Source organism: Egretta garzetta, unplaced genomic scaffold, assembly GCF_000687185.1.
Source record: "Egretta garzetta isolate BGI_Z169 unplaced genomic scaffold, ASM68718v1 scaffold112, whole genome shotgun sequence".
Classification (NCBI taxonomy): Eukaryota; Metazoa; Chordata; class Aves; order Pelecaniformes; family Ardeidae; genus Egretta; species Egretta garzetta.
Genome location: NW_009258884.1, coordinates 1,517,666 through 1,537,094, shown reverse-complemented (window position 1 = coordinate 1,537,094; position 19,429 = coordinate 1,517,666). Strand labels below are relative to the sequence as shown.

General features: G+C 41.8%; 1 protein-coding gene across 1 annotated transcript in view; it reads left to right on the top strand.

The window, feature by feature from the left end:
* Positions 1-19,429, top strand: part of CLTC (clathrin heavy chain) — a 37,362-nt gene that overhangs the window by 4,022 nt on the left and 13,911 nt on the right. The window contains exons 2-14 of the mRNA XM_035889564.1: positions 7,863-8,070; positions 10,272-10,540; positions 10,871-11,032; positions 11,815-11,928; positions 12,327-12,500; positions 13,781-13,978; positions 14,624-14,824; positions 15,404-15,556; positions 15,868-15,990; positions 16,240-16,377; positions 16,504-16,668; positions 16,789-16,969; positions 18,760-18,923. Coding sequence (XP_035745457.1) covers positions 7,863-8,070; positions 10,272-10,540; positions 10,871-11,032; positions 11,815-11,928; positions 12,327-12,500; positions 13,781-13,978; positions 14,624-14,824; positions 15,404-15,556; positions 15,868-15,990; positions 16,240-16,377; positions 16,504-16,668; positions 16,789-16,969; positions 18,760-18,923 — 2,250 coding nt within the window. The remainder of the gene's footprint in view (positions 1-7,862; positions 8,071-10,271; positions 10,541-10,870; positions 11,033-11,814; positions 11,929-12,326; positions 12,501-13,780; positions 13,979-14,623; positions 14,825-15,403; positions 15,557-15,867; positions 15,991-16,239; positions 16,378-16,503; positions 16,669-16,788; positions 16,970-18,759; positions 18,924-19,429) is intronic.

Below are 19,429 nucleotides of genomic sequence, written 5' to 3'. Positions count from 1 at the left end.
ACCTTCTCAAACAAGCGAGCACCTTTAATGTCTCTGGGTGAAGCTGGAGTGCAGGGAGGGGTCTGGAAGCGGTAAAACAGTTGTGCAATGTGTACTTCCTATGTGACAGGTCTATAGGGCGAAGTACTACGAGCCATGCTTCTCATCCTGAGTTGCTGTAGCTGTGATGGTAGTAAGCTTGGCTTCACTGCTAAGGACTGTATTTTGAGGACAACTTGTATAATAACAGTTACCCTGACATACCTAGGCAGGGTCTTCTGACTTTTAGCAACCTGTCTGTGCCCCTGCTTCCCCGTGCTGTCAGCACCTTTATGTGGTTTGTGCTTAGCTAACTGGGACTGTGGTGGGCACCAACGTAGTGATGGACTTGCATGATTTATAGGTTAATTTTTTTTTTTCCTAACCCAAATGGAAAGAATTTAACTTTCTAGACACCTTAAAAGAACAGTTGCAAAATACTTAGTTTGCTGTATAAATTACCACTGTCCATAGTGTTGTTTTCAGATTTAAAAAATGCTGACATGATTTTTTTTTTTTTTTTATCTAGCTAGTTAACTGTTGAGCATTGGATAACTTTAATTCAATATCAGTTTAAAACTAGGCCAGAACTCATAACTTAGGTTAGCTGGACTCTTCTTTAACAAGCAGCACCGACAGGAGAATCTCATGAGTTGGCCAGAGCTTCAGCTCTGAGCAGGTATTCTCCCCTGGTAGTGGCATAGTCTAGAACTGGGTTTTGAGAAGGTTCTGTATACTCAGGTGACCCTCATCCCTCTGGGTAGCCCAGCTCCTAAGACAGTATTATGGCAGTGCATCTATGATACATTATTTAAGGTACAAACCTTGCATGTGACCTGCTACCGGGTCTCTAATGACATGAGTACTATTACATAAGGAAACTCATCCGCTTCACTCCAGAAGTACTGATAGGTTTCAGGCCAGCACTATTGCAGAACATGACTGTTCTGACTAAAGACTGATATATCTGTTTGTTTGTATATTTTTTTCCTCTGTTCCTATTTAATATAAAGCATGGACTTAACCAGTATCTTTTACAACTGCATATATGAGCTGTTTTTTTGTAAGACTGCGTGTCCAGCCTTCTGAGCCTACGTGCACGTGGCTCTTGTCCATAACGCTTCAGTTTGCTGTAACTACTGAACTTCCTCATTTTACTTCATTGAAAAAATTCAGAGGATCTTGAGTTCTCGGAGGTACTGTTTTTGTGCTGAAACTTTGGACTTCCTGTTGGAGTAAACTTTGAGAGCAGAAACATTGATATTGCTACATTTTTGCTCTGCAGAACTCCTTTAGCGTATTCCAGGCTGTTCATAGGAGGTCCTCGTAGGCTCAATAATACAATTCCTTGAACTGTGCCAGACCTACATTGTCTGGGAAACTTGTCATACAGGTGTTGCATAACACTTGCAAGTTTGCAGTTGATGCTTAACAAAAGACGAGGTGCCCAACTGGAGCCCTATTCATAAAAAGGCAGGTGATGGATATGAATGGGAAAGTTCTTGCAAGGCTATTATTGAAAGTTGCTTTTAATTAATCTAAAAGACCGGCAATCAGCACTCTGTGGCTAGTTATACTAGTTCTCCATGGATCCGCTACTGCAGGTCAGAAAATGGTCAAGTAACTGTACAAAGCTTGTCCTGATCTTCAGCTTCAGCCCAGTTGCAGTCTGTATTACGTTATTCCAGGCATGCTGGCGTTGTCTGTTGTCAGCATCTTGGCTAAGTGATGTAGGAATGAAGAGTTAAAGGCTCCAGAAGCCCCACACTGTTGCGTTCCTGAATGTCTTGTCTCTTTGGTATGCAGTACCGAATGATTGTGCAGCCACAATTTGAGCTAGAGATCTAGTTTGGGCAAGTAAGATGTGGCAAGTAGTTGGCTTACTAGGGCTAAGTAAGCTTTCTGGATATTTACGAAGCGAAGCCTAAAATCAAAGCATGTAGTCAGGCTTCAGGTCTTGTTTGTCTGAGTCCCATTACATACCTCTGAAATCTCAGTAGTTGCAAATATGTAGGATGTTATCTGTGTATTGTCTATTGTAGGTGCCTGCCTTGCCACAAAAGAACATCAACAACCCACTGTGGAGAAACTTTTTCCTTGGGAGTTTCCAAGGAGAAACTTGATTGAAACTACTGGACTCATGTTATAAAACTTTATAGTGCTACTTTTTTTTTTTTTTTTTTTTCCCCCCCAGAAGCCATGAGGCAACACTCTAATGGGCATGCAGTGGGAGATCAGAGTTCAGTGTGTCAAATGATTGCAAATCTGGCTGCTCATGTCCAGGTTTTAGGGATTCTATAAGTTGGTGCCTCTGTGTACTTGAGGGTGAAAGTAAAACACAACTGCTTACTCTGGTAGGCGTGTAGAGCTTTTCTAAGATTACATGTTGCTGATGAATGAGAAGGACCCAGACAAGTTAGCAAGTGGTGAACTGTGATTGCTATTTAATTTAGCCATGCTACCCTGAAATATATAAAAACTGAACTTGGACCAGGCACACTGCTGGACTGGTGTGACTTAAGGCATTAATAAATACTCTTCTGAAAGTAAATACATTAAAACAAAATTATTCTGTAGACTTGTCTGGACAGTACAGAAAACTGTCAGCGCATGCTGCGTGCTTGATGCTGAGACAGACCTGCTCTTCTAAACTAGGAGAAGGGTTCTTGTATCTATTGGTCATCGATGGAGCAAACCTGAATGGCGGCTATGCTGCTTGAGTGTGGTGGTGCTTTTGGGTGGCTCTCAGCATCATAGCTAGCTACACCAAAGAGCTAACAGAATAAAACTGGACAGCCAAGGCAGCATATAATAAAATTTATAAATCTACTAATTAGCTCTAAGAATGACAAACAACAAAATGCTTCCATGTATCGTGCTGGCAGTGAGACAGTTTAATATATCCTAAAACGCTAAATCTCTGCTGTAACAGCATTAATTTGAAGCAGTTAAGTCTTTTATTGGTATTTTAAGTCTGGAATTAGAGACGGGACTGCTGTGCCTAATGCTATTTTTGTGGGGGTCTTGCCTCCTGCTTCTTGTGGATCTGAATTCCTAAAACCAGTGAGTTTGGAGTATTCTTACAGGGGCAAAAGCTGTAACAAAGAACGCTGTGAAGAATCGAAGTGTCTTGAGGAGTGTGTGTGTGTGTGTCAACTAATTGGATAGGAACAATTAGTTAAGCAGTTTATAAGCTCTTCCTCGTGGCGCAGCGGGTACTGAAGTCAACAGGCCTGCTTGTCTTGGTGGCACTTCACATTAGCGCTTCACGCTGGGGCTGTGGTGACTTACCCAAAGATAAGTAATGGCAGCCAGTGGTTCTGAACTCAAGTTTCAGCAGGTACAGTCTCAGCTGTGGCTTGTAACTGAAATAGTCACATAGCCTGCCTGCGGCTGCTGAGGCCACATGGCTACCTCAGCCTATTGAGGGTGAGACAGAAAATAGGAAGGATATAGAAATAGAAGAGCTCTTAAATATTATAGAGGTCTCTTATCTGTTGAAAACATAACTTCCTAGCCTGTCACAAACTGTAACTCTTACCTCGCACTGGTAAACGTGAAATACTTTGGAGCCGTTGACTGGCTGTGGGACTCCTGTGTTACAGAACTGCAGTCAGTAACTCTAGCAGATCAGCACGGGTATAAAACTTTTGTGTGACTTAAGTTTGCCATGCTAATTTTCATGTATGGAACTAAATGAGTGGCTGAAATGTAGCCTGGTGTCTACCTTGTTCAGTCAAAGCCTAGTAAAGCATGGCCTTGCAGTACAGCTAATGTGACTCGCCGCACTTCAAGGAGCTCCTTGTTTCTCAAAAGGCCGGGAATATTTCTGTTAACTGGCATTTCCCAGCTATGTGACTTCCAGCTGTGTGTAGATAAGGAGTCTCCAGGCAGAGGCTAAGCAGCTGCTTGTGGCCACAAGAACAGTGGTTATATCCTGTTGAGTGTGAGAGTCGAGGTGAAATGCACACTCAGCAGTTCCACGCCCTTCCTTGTAGGCAAGGAGAAATTATTTGACAGCTAAGCAAACTGTCACAAGAAAGCAAATGTTCCAGGAAGGGGTCAACACGGAGACTCTTATCAGCAGTTTTACCATTCAGTTTGATGTCAAACATGCATGTACAGTGACAACTTCTCTGGGCAAGTTACCGAGAATGTACTTGAATTATCTTCCAGTGAAAAAAATAGCTTTACTAATAAGACTTTTCACTTACCATGTTATAATGATTCACCTCTCAACACTGTCCAGATAAATGTCACAGAATTTGATGGTTCAGTACAGCCTGCAATTGACTGAAGTATCCAACCTTGAGTTAGGTGAGTCCTTCGAGGCAGCAGCTCTGCTGAACAGAAGAGTTGTTGCTGTCTCTGGTAACCTGTTTCATGGTTCCACTCTAATGGAGCAGCTATTTCACAGAGCGCTTTCTTCTCAACGTGCTTTCAGGGGACTGGTATAACTGAACTTTCCAACAAATGTTGGTGTAAAATAACTTGAATTGTAAATTGGTTGCCCAAGTACAGCCAGCAAGTTCTGCTTTCATATCTGCCTGAAAGCCAAGGAAGTGTTTCTTGTAGTATTATGTAGGAATATCTTAAGATTTCTTTTTTTCCACAGTCTTTTAAACTTGTTCATGAATCAGTGAAAAGTAGTGGACCTAAAGAAGTACAATATTAAATGTTTGGGGGTTTTTCCCCTCTGGTAAGAGGAGAAGGTGTAGAAAATCCGCCATAAACCCTGTACTCCTTTAGTTGTAGTCCAAACTTGGGAGTTTGTACATGGAATAGTATTGACATTTTTGTGATAAAAGCCTCCAAAGAAATACCTTTTGTCACATTTCCTAATAGTAGTCTTGTCTGTTTACTTTGCTTAGCTTTGTAAACACTCCTGCCTCACCTGAACTTTAGCCTGTTTGGGGAAGAAAATAACCTATAGTCCAGGGAATGATCTGTACTCTCAAGAGTTCCGTGCATCAGGTCTGAGTGCAGCCAAGGAAAGTTGCCATTAGCCTTACCAGCTGAGCAAAGCAAGTGCCGCTCTTGGCTGGTCACCCTCTTGTGTAATCAAGCGCAGAGATTGTCACTGTTAGAGTCAACTTCCTGTCCCGGTGCTTGAAGCAGACTTGGTTCATGCACTTGGATGTGTTGAGATTAAAAGATGAAATGTTAGCAGAAAGAGCTTGTACTTAAAGACCTCGCTGATGGTTGCGCCTCTATCAGAAAGGTTCTCCAAGCTTTCTTCAGAGCTCCAGTACCAATCTAAATCTTTTCAAAGCAATATCTAGCCTTTGGAAATGGTCTTAAGTTTGAAAAGGCTCACGTCTTCCACTGCTAACTAGGGTTGGATATCTCAGCCATGACACCTAGCAGATGGCAGTTTGATCATGATTAAGATAAATCTGTCTTGCAATATCTAAGCACCTTTGATTCTGTGGTTACATATAGACCTCCCTAAGAGGTCTGCCATCTGCTAGGACTCGCTTCTTCGATTTGTTCCACTAACAATGTCCATCTGAGTATAGAGTGCTGTGAGTTACTGCCAGGCGGAGTACTTGGCACTCTGAAACTACCCTCCTTTACCAAATGAAGAAGGAAATTGAGTGCTTGATAAATGATTTTGCACTTGTTAAACTTGCAGCCCTAGCAAAAGGAAGCACTACAGCCTAGTAAGTCTCTCCAGCTCTACCAGATGAAACTCTTAGGTCTTCAAACCTTCTCTGCCTGCAGGGGTGTGACTGGGTTGCATATAGCCCTGCCTAGCTGACGTACAGATACCAGAGTCGCAGGCCTAGAGAACACTACCCAAATAAAGGTGTGAAAGGGAGAACTGAACTTAAATCTGCTAAGTGAACACATGCTGAGGAATGTGTGGTCAGGTTCTGTGATGCTGGATCTCGAACACCGACTTAAGTCTGAGTAACAGAGTTCTGACCTGCCAAGGAGGTAGGGTTTGATTTCTACAGCTGTAGCAGCATTAAGACAGTTTTCTCTTGGGAGAGCTGAAAAAACATTTGTCTTTCAAGTGAAAGTTTCCTGGCTTTGTTGTCAGGTGGATGGATGTAAAGGGAGCTGTCTTTGAATGAAACTGTTCACTATGTTAAGTTGCAGGAAGTGTAGGTGATCTGCCATGGAAGAATGACTTAAGCTAGCTTGATGGCTAGCTTCAAGAACTACATTTAAATCTGTTCTGCTTCTAGTCTTATCTCTCTTAAAATCTTTTAAAGTAGAAAAGCTGGGTAGACCTTAAATTTACCAGAAGATCAGTGTTAACTCTCTAAACTAGTTGTGAAATGAGGCCTTAATCATCAAAGAGCCTGAACATCTTTTTTGGTATAGTGGTGAGATCCTGTTGTTTGAACCTGACTGAAGGGCTTCAAATGGTGAAGACCTCTCCTGAAAGAGCGAGGTAACTTCAATGAAATAGTGTCCTTTAGGATACAGGACATAAATGCAGACTGACTGGAGAACCATATACAAAGGCTAAATCATCATCTAGAAATTCTGTCCTTCAGCAGACCCAGGGAGCTAAAACTGACTTCCATTTGAGTCTCAACCTTAAGCTGCACTGAGATCTGTCTGTCTTGATTCACTGGGTGATACAGATTGTGCATGGTAGTGCCTTTTGTGAAGTTTGTTCTGCTAAGTTGGTGTGCCGTAGCTTAGATGTTACTTGTTCCTCACGTGTGCTGCCTGAAAGCTGGAGAAAGGGGAAGTATAGTAAAACACCCTCTTTATCAGAAGCTGCAAGTAGGCAGGAACAGAGCGGCTGAGGCGTGGTCATCTCTGAGCTCGTACAGAGCACAGCAGATAAAAGCTTAGTGTTTTGCTTCAAACAAGTACAGCAATACTAAAATGGCTTTGAAGGTCTAGCCCTTCTTGGGAGACCGTAGGCTTGAAGTTCAAACAGTCTCCCAGAAAGAAAAATAATCTGCAGTATTAGAAGTGATAATTCCTCTAACGGTAGCAAAAAACTGATCTTGAGTTTTTAAGGTACACCAACCCACAAGCCAGTATCTGTATGCGAGGTGAACTAACCATTCTGCATTTCCACTGTTAAAAATGGAATAAACTTTGTTTCACAACTGGCATCCTTATATACCAGCCTGTTGCAAACACAATGAAGTGGTATTAAGTAAACTGTCTTTTTTTGCAAGCTGTGCTAGAAACATAATTTAAAGGTATGCATGTGAAGGTTCAGAGAAGCAGATGTGGCTCAACAGAAAAGGAGGTGGTTTATTGATATCTTCTGTGTTAAGTATGGCTGTGGATGAGCCACTTCTGATTTCAATAGTGTCCATCTCGTGTGTGTTAGCTCTGCCTCCTGGATGGTATACAGCCTTGCTGCTAGACAGGACTAGGCTAATTGCTAGACAGGTAGCTTTTTTTAACTCTACAAGGATAAAGATAAAGCTCAGACGCCTCACACGTGATGTTAAGCTTGAAACAGTGATCGCTGCCAAGCTCAGTGGAACGAGTTAGGGCTCTGGAAGCAAAGCTGGTGGGAGTCAGTACTGAAGCTGCAACTCTAGCACAGCTGCCAGGAGCAGGTAAGTTCAGTGTGCGTTAAACCATATGAGAGGTCAAAAAGTTGAGTTCTCGAAACAGTAAGTTGTAAATGGACCTTGTGGACAAGGTACTAAGTGTTTGAATGCTGCAGAGCTTCTTCAGAAAGCCTGCTGGTCTTAATTGGAGATGGGCAAGAACTTGTGTGCCATGCCATTTTGGTTAGCTTGGTTGTATTGTCACAAAGAGATACATGAAGCCTGGTTTCTCTTGCGACTTTCACAAAAGCTGTTCATGGCTATACCAAGGTACTAACTTAATGCTAAACCTTCTTTCTCTTCCAGCTCCAAAATCTGGGCATCAACCCAGCAAACATTGGCTTCAGCACTCTGACGATGGAGTCTGACAAATTCATCTGCATAAGAGAGAAAGTAGGAGAACAGGCTCAAGTGGTGATCATTGACATGAATGACCCCAGCAACCCCATTCGAAGACCAATTTCAGCTGACAGTGCTATCATGAACCCTGCCAGTAAAGTCATTGCGTTAAAAGGTATGGGAGTCCCGATAAGTGTTTGAAGTGGATGAAGAGCTTCCTGCAAGGCTAGATCATGACTCACTTAAGTATCTCAGGCAATTTATGGGGGAGGATTCCTTACCAATTTTCCCCAGCTTAAGGAGAGCTTGAGTTTAATGCGTTTTTCAGTTCTTCTGAAGAAGCTGGGCAGTAAGTTTCAGTTAAGGCTTCCTGATATTTGCTGATCATTAGGATGAGGTTTTTTTGCTTCAGTCAGAATGCTTACAGCTTCTGAGCAGGGAGAGGTGGAAGGGAAGTTCACTGTCTTTTAAGATACTTTTTGAGTCTCAAGTCTGGAATCATGTTAGCGGGAAGTGAGACCTGATATCCGAAGCATATAAGGTCTGTTAGTTAAGCCTCCCTTTACAGAGAGGAAAACTAAGACTAGGGAGGAGGGGAAATATTCCTGAAGGCCTTAGTCTGGCCTTGCTGGAAGAGGCAAGTGCACCAATTTGTGCATATTTATTGTATCAGTCAGTGATAAGAAAAGCAAAGCTATGCAGGGAAGACTTGTGTAGTGAATAAAGCCCAAGGTCAGCTAACTTGGTATCTCTGGTGATACAGAACAAGCATTCCTCTGGTCTCCAGAAATGTTGATCTTTTTTTTTTTTTTTTTTTTTTTTGTTCCCCAAGAGGCACAAGAAGCTCAAATACTGTCACCCTAGAAAAGCATATATTGCTAATGGAAAGATTTATATGTATTCAGTATTATTTAAGTTTGACTTTAATACTGTGCTACTGTTTTGTCACAACTTTAATGCTTTCTTGTGTGTGCAGATGGTGAGTTATTTCAGTTGACTGTACTAGTTCCTGTCCTGTCTTATGAAAAGAAAAAGCCGGAATCAAATGGCTCTAATCTATAGTGCACATGGCTGAACAGTGGTGTTTAAGCAACTGTGAAAGCCTAAAATTCAGAGGTTTTTCGTGCCCTCTCAAACAAGGGAATCCTTAAGGTTCAGAAAATTAATCTACTCAAGAACTCTGAAGTGTACTTGCGATCTTGATTTTAAGCTTTTTCTAAACAGGACTGACCCTTTTGACTTAAGGCTAGATTTTGCCTCTTAATATGCCTTGCATAGCATGTAGGATACGTGTTGCCTGAATGTCATCTCCCTTGACTCTAAAGCTCCAACTGCACTAGACCCAGAAATAAATTGCTAGTCTGTAGCTTGAGTGGCACTGTATTATGGTCTTCTCCAAGCTCTGGAGAAACTCCTGACTCGGCATTTTATGTCAGTAGCTGAACTCATGGTGGCTTCTAACCAAACTAATCCTTGGTGAGCGAAGGCACTTTCCCATATGGCACTGTGACTTCAGCAAGTTGAGTTAACAGTTAGTGACTGTAGCAGATATTCTGGCCTGCACCTGGTTTCACATGATCTTTAATATTTCTCTTGGGCTACACTAGCATGTGCTTAAATAGCTGTCTCCTGAAACTGGTAGAAGTTGGTTGGAACCTTCCTTATCTTCTCAACAGGAAGAAATAAATTCTTATGTGCCACTGCATTGTAAAAACTGGTAGAAATGACTGCAGGTGGCTGTTCAGGATGTATGTATGCAACATTCTGTGTAATTCGAAGAACTTTTCCTTGTACCTTCCAGAGCTTGTGTTGGTCACTAGATTCCTTCCCTTGCACAGTTTATGTTGGTCTGCTTTGCAGCCAGTAGCTGTGTATCCCATTAGTGCAACCTAAGGGTTTTGGTTAATGAGTCTGAACTACGAAAGCCCTCTACCAACTTGACTGTTCCGTGTTGTGCTTTTTTTTTATACTTAAAACAGATGTGGAAGTAGTTTGTAATGGCACTGGCATAGCTCCCCTCACAACTTTCAAGGGACTCAGCATTGTTGTAACCTAGTTTTGATGTACGTGAAGTATCATACAACTTGTTTGTGTAGCTGAAGCTCTTGTCTCCTACCAAGTTGTCTTCCACATCCGTTTGGTTGCTCAGTAGTGGCAAATTCATAGAATTAGCCCTAGGAGTGTGGTCTGGTTAAAAGTAATAGCTGATCACTGAAGATACTGCCAGTATATAACAGCATTTTCTTAAAGGAAGTTACAAGGGTTTAACGTCATAGTGCAGCTCTTCTACTTTTAACCAGTGAAGAAGTAACCTTTTAACCTTGAAGTAACAAGTGAAATCTGCAACCTGGCTAACAATGTTATGTTTTTTTCTAGCTGGGAAAACGCTTCAAATATTTAACATTGAGATGAAGAGCAAAATGAAGGCTCATACAATGACAGATGATGTTACCTTCTGGAAGTGGATCTCTCTGAATACTGTTGCCCTTGTAACGGATAATGCAGTCTACCATTGGAGTATGGAGGGGGAGTCCCAGCCTGTGAAAATGTTTGATCGCCATTCTAGTCTTGCTGGCTGCCAGATCATCAACTACCGTACTGATGCTAAACAGAAATGGCTACTGCTAACTGGCATATCTGCACAGGTACTTCAGCGCTAGAGAGGCCTGCCATAGAAGGCCAAGAGCTTGTCTCTTTTCATCCTTCTGTAGGAGCAGGACTGATATGTCCAGGTTTTTTTTCCTAAAACATTGTTGGGAATGTAAATGCTTGTCTTGATTTGCAAATAACAAACTTTACTGTTACACTTACGGTATAAACACTAGTACAAGGTTAAGAGTCTTAAGTGACGCCTTTGTAAGAGAAAGTATGTCGTGGTACTTCAGCTTGGTGTGACAATGTTTTTACAACACTAACTTAAATGAAATTACTGCCCAAGTGCCTGTTATTCCTGACTCTTGTTCTGTCTTGTCTAGCAAAATCGTGTTGTGGGAGCAATGCAGCTATATTCTGTGGATAGAAAAGTGTCACAACCAATTGAGGGACATGCAGCCAGCTTTGCGCAGTTCAAGATGGAAGGAAATGCTGAAGAATCCACGCTCTTCTGTTTTGCAGTAAGAGGGCAAGCTGGGGGTAAGGTAAGACTTGGTTCTAAATATGCTGTAGTCTTCAATGACTCACCCTGCTTATCTGCTTCCAGGAAAGCAAGAGGTTTAATGCACTAAGTTGTCTTTAGGAAAAAAAATGAAGGATGATGTGTCAGTCTGGATGCTATATATCTAATGTATATGAAAATCGGTGCATACAGAGCTTCACAGCTACCTGATGTAGCAGGAGTCTGTTTTGAGTCATGAAGTGAGGTGGCGTGTCATGACCAGCCTAATTACCTGCTTGAAACACATGACTCTCGGCTTCACAGGCTAAGCTTAAGGAAAAGCTGCTGTAATCTTTCTTTGCTCATCCTCAGTATCAAGCTTAACTTTTTTCATCCAATAATTTGGAAATAAATTAAACATTAGTGTTACAGGGCTAGCTAGTGATGTAATATTAACACTGGAATTATCTGAGCTACTTTGTGACAGCTGAAACAAAGTAAAACTAAGGCTAGATTCAGAGAAATATCTTTAGAACTGTCTCTGTAGAATCTTAACCAAGTTGAAAGAGTGCATGTAAAGTGACCAAACTTGAATCCTTAAACTTTTAAGTAGCTAGGGGTAACTAAAATTTATGCTTAACTGTTTCCCTCACATGCATACAGTATGCTACACCTTTAGCCAGTGAAAATATTTAGGAAGACTGAGTTTATCTTTGCATACGCTTAGGGTTAAGGCTTGGCAGCAAAAGAATAGCCATATCTTCATTGTTGAATCTATTGTTAGATAAATAAAAGAACTAACAGACTAATCTATTTATTGCACAGTTGCATATCATTGAAGTTGGCACACCACCTACTGGGAATCAGCCATTTCCAAAGAAAGCAGTGGATGTCTTCTTTCCTCCTGAAGCCCAAAATGACTTCCCTGTTGCCATGCAGGTATGACAGCCGCAAACAAGAGCACAAGAACAAGTCTGTACCCTTTCATGGTGGATGTGACGTTGTAACAGGGCGTTGGAAGCCAGGTGGTCAATATATCGACCTGAGGCTTGGCACTAAACTGGTGTGATTTCTGCTCCTGCTTCAGCAGTGTTAAAGTAAAGATGGAGACTGAAGCAGCATTCAAAGGCAGCTTGTTCTTATTTGTGGAACAAATATCCACATATCTAACTGTCTTTCAAGCTCTTAAAATGACATTTTTGCTGTGATAGTACTCAAGTAAAAATATAACAGCGCTTCTAGTTGTCCTGAAATGGCAGGGCTATCTGCTGATTCTTAAAAGCACTTAACTCATTTTATCCAATACCAAATTTAATTAATCTATTTCTGTTTTGCAGATCAGTGACAAGCACGATGTGGTGTTTCTCATAACAAAATATGGCTATATCCATTTATACGACCTGGAAACTGGCACCTGTATCTATATGAACAGAATCAGTGGAGAGACCATATTTGTTACTGCACAGCATGAAGCAACAGCTGGAATTATTGGAGTAAACAGAAAGGGACAAGTAAGGAAGCTTGGCCTGGAAATAACTTGTTTAGCTAATCCCGCTGGCCCTTAATGATACACTGTGGTGTTCATACCAATATCTAAATGTTCCCAGAAATTACGAGATAAAACAATATAATGAGGAATATGGTAGTATTGGATAGCTGAACAGGAGAGCAGCTTGTCTGACTTAGTTTCTTCTACAACTCGTGTTCTGGTTGTGTAGCTGGAGGGGTTTTTTAATGGCAGGCAATGATCTATGAGGACAGGCTGAGAGAGTTGGGCTTGTTCAGCCTGGAGAAGAGAAGGCTGCGGGGAGACCTGATTACGGCCTTTCAATACCTAAAGGGGGCCTATAGGAAAGAGGGGGAAAATCTTTTTAGTAGGGCCAGCTGTGACAAGACAAGGGGTAATGGTTTTAAACTAAACCAGGGTAGGTTTAGACTGGATCTAAGGAAGAAATTCTTTACAATGAGGGTGGTGAAACCTGGAACAGGTTGCCCAGAGAGGTAGTGGAGGCCCCATCCCTGGAAGCATTCAAGGCCCGGTTGGACGGGGCTGTGAGCAACCTGATCTAGTTAGCGGTGTCCCTGCTCCTGCAGGGGGGTTGGACTAGATGACCTCTAGGGGTCCCTTCCAACCCAAAACATTCTATGATTCTATGATCTAAATATTGTCCTATTGTTGAGAATGGAACTAGAATATACCTTTCTTTTTGGGGGCAGTTTACACCCTTTTGCAGGGCACATGATAATAGAAGGCTTAACATATGTTGACTTTGAACTCTCTGTTCAGAAAATCTCATGTCTGATAGCATTGCTGAGCCCCAAAGAAAATTTGCTACTATATCTCCATACACATCTAACTTAACTAGTTTAAACCAGTCTACTTACGTTGTCCAGCTGTACCTTTAGACTGAATTGGCTTCAAATGTTGTTGCTTGTTGAGCATGAGTAATACAGACCAGAAGATTTGTTCCTAGTTTATCTTCTAGGATTGGTTACTTAAGATACTGAGTGCAGGTTACAGAAAGACAGTACTTACATCCATGTATTTCTGACCTCTGTAAATACCTCAGTTTAAACTGACTTAATCATCCGCCTTGATGCCTTAACTGGATGGTAGAGGTTCTTTCTAACAGGAGGTCTGGTTCTTAAATAAAATGGCAAGACTCTGCAACTATCAAAGGATGAAAAAGCTTTCCATGTATGCCATAGCTTTCTTTTAGAGGTTAGCTTAGCCCTTGGCTCACTTCTCATATTTGAACTAACTGGAAGTTTTCCTTGATAATTTATTCAGGTGCTCTCAGTGTGTGTGGAAGAAGAGAATATTATTCCCTATATCACAAATGTACTGCAGAATCCTGACCTAGCTTTACGAATGGCTGTCCGCAACAACCTGGCAGGTGCCGAGGAACTCTTTGCCAGAAAATTCAATGCACTGTTTGCCCAAGGGAACTATTCGGAGGCAGCAAAAGTGGCAGCTAATGCCCCAAAGGTAATGGTAATTTAGAATAGTACTGAACTCTGCTGGCTTCTTGCTTCAGGAAATCTCACTGAATTTCCTAAGTGGCAAGACAAGTTTCTTATTACTGCTCCTGTCCTAATGTAGTATGTCTTAACATACCTGTGAAGAACTTGTATGCTGTGTGCTGAGAGTATTGATTGTATGCTGGAAGATCTTAAAGCTTGTATGAAACCCACAGCAGGGGAGAGGCGGAAATGGAGGCTATATGGTAACTTTGTTGCTCCCATGATTAAAAAAATCTCTATGGAAAGACAGCCTCCAGCTGAGGCTGCACCTGGAAACAGGACAAAAAGGACAGACTAAGATCATACTAAATTCAGATGAGAGGAACTTGCTTGCAAGGACAAGGGTGTCTTAATTCTGTAGTACAGTCCTCTGAACTTAAATCTGCATTGCTATTGAAATGAGTCTAATAGGCTACTACGGCACATCTTCTGTCAAAACTTCTTAAAGGCAATGTCTGAGCTGATTCAACCATACTGCTTCTGACTTATTCTGGGCTGGCAAAACAGAATGTCGCTGTAGCAAGCATTTCTAACTTCAGTTTTCTGCAGAAACTCTTGCCAAGCCACAATAGCAGAACAGAAAACTAAAGTGCATCTCTATTTCTGGCAGGGAATCCTGCGTACTCCAGACACCATACGCCGGTTCCAGAGTGTTCCAGCTCAGCCAGGACAGACTTCCCCTTTACTCCAATATTTCGGCATTTTGCTTGATCAAGGGCAGCTGAATAAGTATGAATCGCTGGAACTCTGCAGACCAGTGCTTCAGCAGGGACGCAAACAGCTCTTGGAAAAATGGTTAAAAGAAGATAAGGTAAATTTGGGGTACATACCTTTAGAGCCCTGGAGGAACATAACTGCCTGGTGGTCTTCCCCTCCCCAGGGAAAACTCAACTGAGCAACTCATCACTGTGCTAATGTGATCAAACAGGTGTTTGCCTGTAACTATGACCCATATTACTGCAAGAGAATCGATCAAATACTTGAAGAGCTTCACTGAGTCTACTTAAAACTACAGCAGGGTGAACTTAGTACGGAAAGGTTTTGACCTGTTCTGTTCTTTCCCAAACCACTTTAGGCTTCTTTGGATACTGACTTCCATATACTTCGAGCTGCGGTTAAATTTCTGAAATTAGCTGAAGAAGGATGCTGATATATTTTATCACCTAATTCTTTTAATGCTACAAATGGATTTCTGACTGGTATAGAACAGCATAAGGAGCAGAGTCCACTTGGTCACTACTAAAAGAGTCAGATGACGCTATCAAGCTGGGCTTTTTTTTTTTTTTTTTTCAAGAGAAGTCCAAAAGGAAGACAAATGAGGAAGAAGGTAGTAATGTATTTCAGCATGGCACGGTCAGGGTGGACTGACTGTATTTATATCTTTAAACAGCTGGAGTGCTCAGAGGAGCTGGGAGACCTTGTGAAATCTGTAGATCCGACGCTAGCACTTAGTGTCTATCTGCGAGCCAACGTTCCAAACAAAGTCATCCAGTGTTTTGCTGAAACGGGACAAGTCCAGAAGATTGTTTTGTATGCTAAGAAGGTGAGAGGAAATTAAATTGCCATATCTGTCCTGTACTTAAGAATAACTAGTGTATATTCCAAAGTAGCTAAAAGTAACTGGGGGGGGGGAATCTGAGAGCCTGTGTAGTACCTACTTTGGCCTAAAGTTTTGTTATAAATAATTACTACTAGACTTCATACATGTATCCTTTCATACTTCCCTATGTAGCCTCTTCCAAATGAGGAAATCCTGACTGGGTTGTGTAAGCTGCTGACAGTAGCTTTTACTGAGCTCTGTATTTAACAAGGCATGTGCTCTTGCTGAGTTATTACTTTTCATTATCTCTTCAGGTTGGATATACTCCGGACTGGATTTTTTTGCTGAGGAATGTAATGAGAATCAGCCCCGATCAAGGACAGCAGTTTGCACAAATGCTTGTTCAAGATGAAGAGCCTCTTGCAGACATAACACAAGTAAATCATTTTATTGCTCTGAAATGTTAACTTCAAGGCCCTACATTGGTAAGAGGAGCCATACTCTTACCATCAGAGAAAGATTTACTTTACCAGACAATGGTGTTTGTTACCTAGTTTTAAGAACACTAAATGACAGCTTAGTGTGGTGCCATAATAAACAGTTCAACTTTGGAAGCTGCGCTTGATGTTCCTTTGTTTGAATGTGCTTCCAGTTTCTAATCAAAAGCCTAAATTTTTTTTTTTCAGATTGTGGATGTCTTTATGGAATATAATTTAATTCAGCAATGTACAGCCTTCTTGCTGGATGCACTGAAGAATAATCGTCCCTCAGAAGGTCCCCTGCAAACACGTTTACTTGAGATGAACCTCATGCATGCACCTCAGGTATGCTTTCAGAGTTATATTGGATCAGGCTTGTCTGTAGCTGGACTAGCCACTGCGTTGGCGTCCATATCAAATGGCAGTGATAGTGTTTAGGAACTAAATAAAACTTTTCAATATTCCTTCTAGGTTGCAGATGCTATCCTGGGAAACCAAATGTTTACTCATTATGACCGGGCTCACATAGCTCAGCTGTGTGAGAAAGCTGGCTTGCTACAGAGAGCACTTGAACACTTCACAGACTTGTATGACATCAAGCGTGCAGTAGTTCACACTCATCTTCTCAATCCTGAGGTATGAGATCAAATATCCTAAATCTAGCAAAAGCCAGGCAATTAATAATTGCTTTCAACATTTGACTTCAGAGTGTAGAGTATTCTACTTAGTTCTAAAATGGCTTATGTGTCTTTGCAGTGGCTAGTGAATTATTTTGGTTCCTTATCGGTAGAAGACTCTCTGGAGTGTCTGCGTGCTATGTTGTCTGCTAACATTCGTCAGAACCTGCAGATCTGTGTCCAGGTAGCTTCAAAATACCATGAACAACTGTCAACGCAGTCACTTATTGAGCTGTTTGAGTCTTTCAAGAGCTTTGAAGGTAAGTCCACGCTCTTGCCTCAAGCAAAAGGAGATAGTGCTCACCTCATCATAGGCTGTATATGAAGGACTGTCTGTCTGCTGAAATCTAGAAAGCCATATTGTGTTTAAGTACCTAGGCCTCAAAGCTATCTCGAAACCTGACCTAAACCTTAAAGTTGCCCTGTTAAGGGGGGCACCGACATTCAGTGTTGCATATTTGGTTTTCTGAAATGCTTGGAGCTGTAGACAACCTAAAAAGTTAACTGAAGAAGCTCCTGGCCTTTTTCCTGTGTCCAAAATTGAATTGAGAGTAGCCCTGCAGAGAAGGACTTGAGGGTACTGGTGGATGAAAAGCTGGACATGAGCCAGCAACGTGTGCTCGCAGCCCAGAAGGCCAATTGTATACTGGGTCGCATCAAAAGAAGCGTGGCCAGCAGATGGAGGGAGGTGATTCTGCTCTTGTGAGATCCTACCTGGAGTGCTGTGTCCAGCTCTGGAGCCCTCGGCACAGGAAAGACATGGACCTGTGGGAGCAAGTCCAGAGGAGGGCCCTGAAGATGATCATAGGGAGCAAGCGCCTCTCCTATGAGAACAGGCTGAGAGAGTTGGGGTTGTTCAGCCTAGGGAGGAGAAGGCTCTGGGGAGACCTGATTGTGGCCTTTCAGTACTTGAAGGGGGCCTATAAGAAAAATGGGGGCAGACTTTTTAGCAAGGTCTGTTGCCGTGGGACAAGGGGTTTTAAACTAAAAGAGGGTAGAATTAGACTAACTATAAGGAAGACTTTTTTTTTTATAATGAGGGTGGTGAAACACTGGAACAGGTTGTCCAGAGAGGTGGTGGATGCCTCATCCCTGGAAACATTCTCAAGGTCAGGTTGGATGGGGCTCTGAGCAACCTGATCTGGTTGAAGATGTTCCTGCTCACTGCAGCAGGGTTGGACTAGACAACTTTTAAAGGTCCCTTCCAACCCAAACTGTTCTATGATTCTGTGAAAGCGCTCATCTTAAACTTGTGTAGCCTTTGGGTTTTGGGCTTTTGTACTTCTCAATAAGACTAGCTGTGTATAGTAGAGTCAGTGTGGTGGTATGATGGTGGTAAAATCTCTGCAGATGTGTGGCTGAACAGCATCTTGCTAATCTTTAAAGAAAAGCTCCTTAAAGAATGAGAACACAACATAATCTTGGACTCTTGGAATTTGGAGAATGGTTAGCGGAATAAGATGCTATTGCAGACACGTTTCTTGTGTAGGCAGCCTATGTGTGTTTTTTCCTAAACCCACATGAATCTTAACTGAGCGACTTGGCAGTCACTTGTCTAAAGTAATCAAGTATTAATATGGCATCAGCTTTAGCTGAATGTGAGCTGTGCGTTGTGGCAAGCAGCTTTTGCACCGTGTGCTTGTTTCAGTGAAAGGTGTGATAGTAGCTTTTGGGCACAGCTAGTTTTGTTTCCTAAATTCTTCCTTGCCTCTCATGTAGGGGTTGTATGGAAGGCATATGCTGGATGTTTTAACAAAGCTGACCTATGACAACTGATGATGATACATCAGTATTTATCAAAGTTGCATATAACGCACTAGTCTGTGTAATACATGGAGAGCAATAACAGGCTCAACTCAGCTAGGTCAATCTGGTCTTCATAAAACAGTTACAATGCTTGAATCTTTTTTTTTTTTCAGTTCTTTGTAAACTTCTGCAGTAGTCGGATTCAAAATTTCACGTAACTGTGACTTAGAAGGCTTGCTTAAAAGCTAATATTGATCCAACTCAAGCGCTTTAGCAGAATAACATATTGACTGTTTCCCTCGAGGTTTGTTTTATTTCCTGGGCTCTATTGTAAACTTCAGCCAGGATCCAGATGTGCACTTCAAGTATATTCAAGCTGCGTGCAAGACAGGACAAATTAAAGAAGTGGAAAGAATCTGCAGGGAAAGTAACTGCTATGATCCAGAACGTGTTAAAAACTTCCTCAAGGTAATGTTTGGGTAGCACTGGACTGTCACGGCCTGTTTGGGGTTCTGATAAAACATGGTGTGTGTCACCATTGAAATGAGGCAGCTCTGAAAATACAGATGAGTCTTAACTTTTGCACTTAAGGATCCATCTGTCCTCTTACCCTAGAGGTGCCTAGCATGTTGGCTCTACCTCCTAATAGAGCCTGAGCCTGGAACAGTATCAAAAGAATGGAGAATCTGTCAGATCAGTTCCTCACTGCTTTTAGTAAGGTTAACCTGGCTTGAACTCTTAAACTGTAGTAATAGCACCAGCTCATCTAGAACTTGTTACAGATCTCTGCTATAAGGTAGAAAACGCGTAACTTGAAGGTTGAGAACAACCATAATGCTGATGAGTTCCTAACTTAATGCTTGTTTGCCGTTTAATCAGCTTTAACTGATCAACTACAGAAACAAATACTGAGTAATGTCAACTAATTCCATAAATGTTTTCAGAGTTCAAGGTTGATCTATCCCACTCATCTT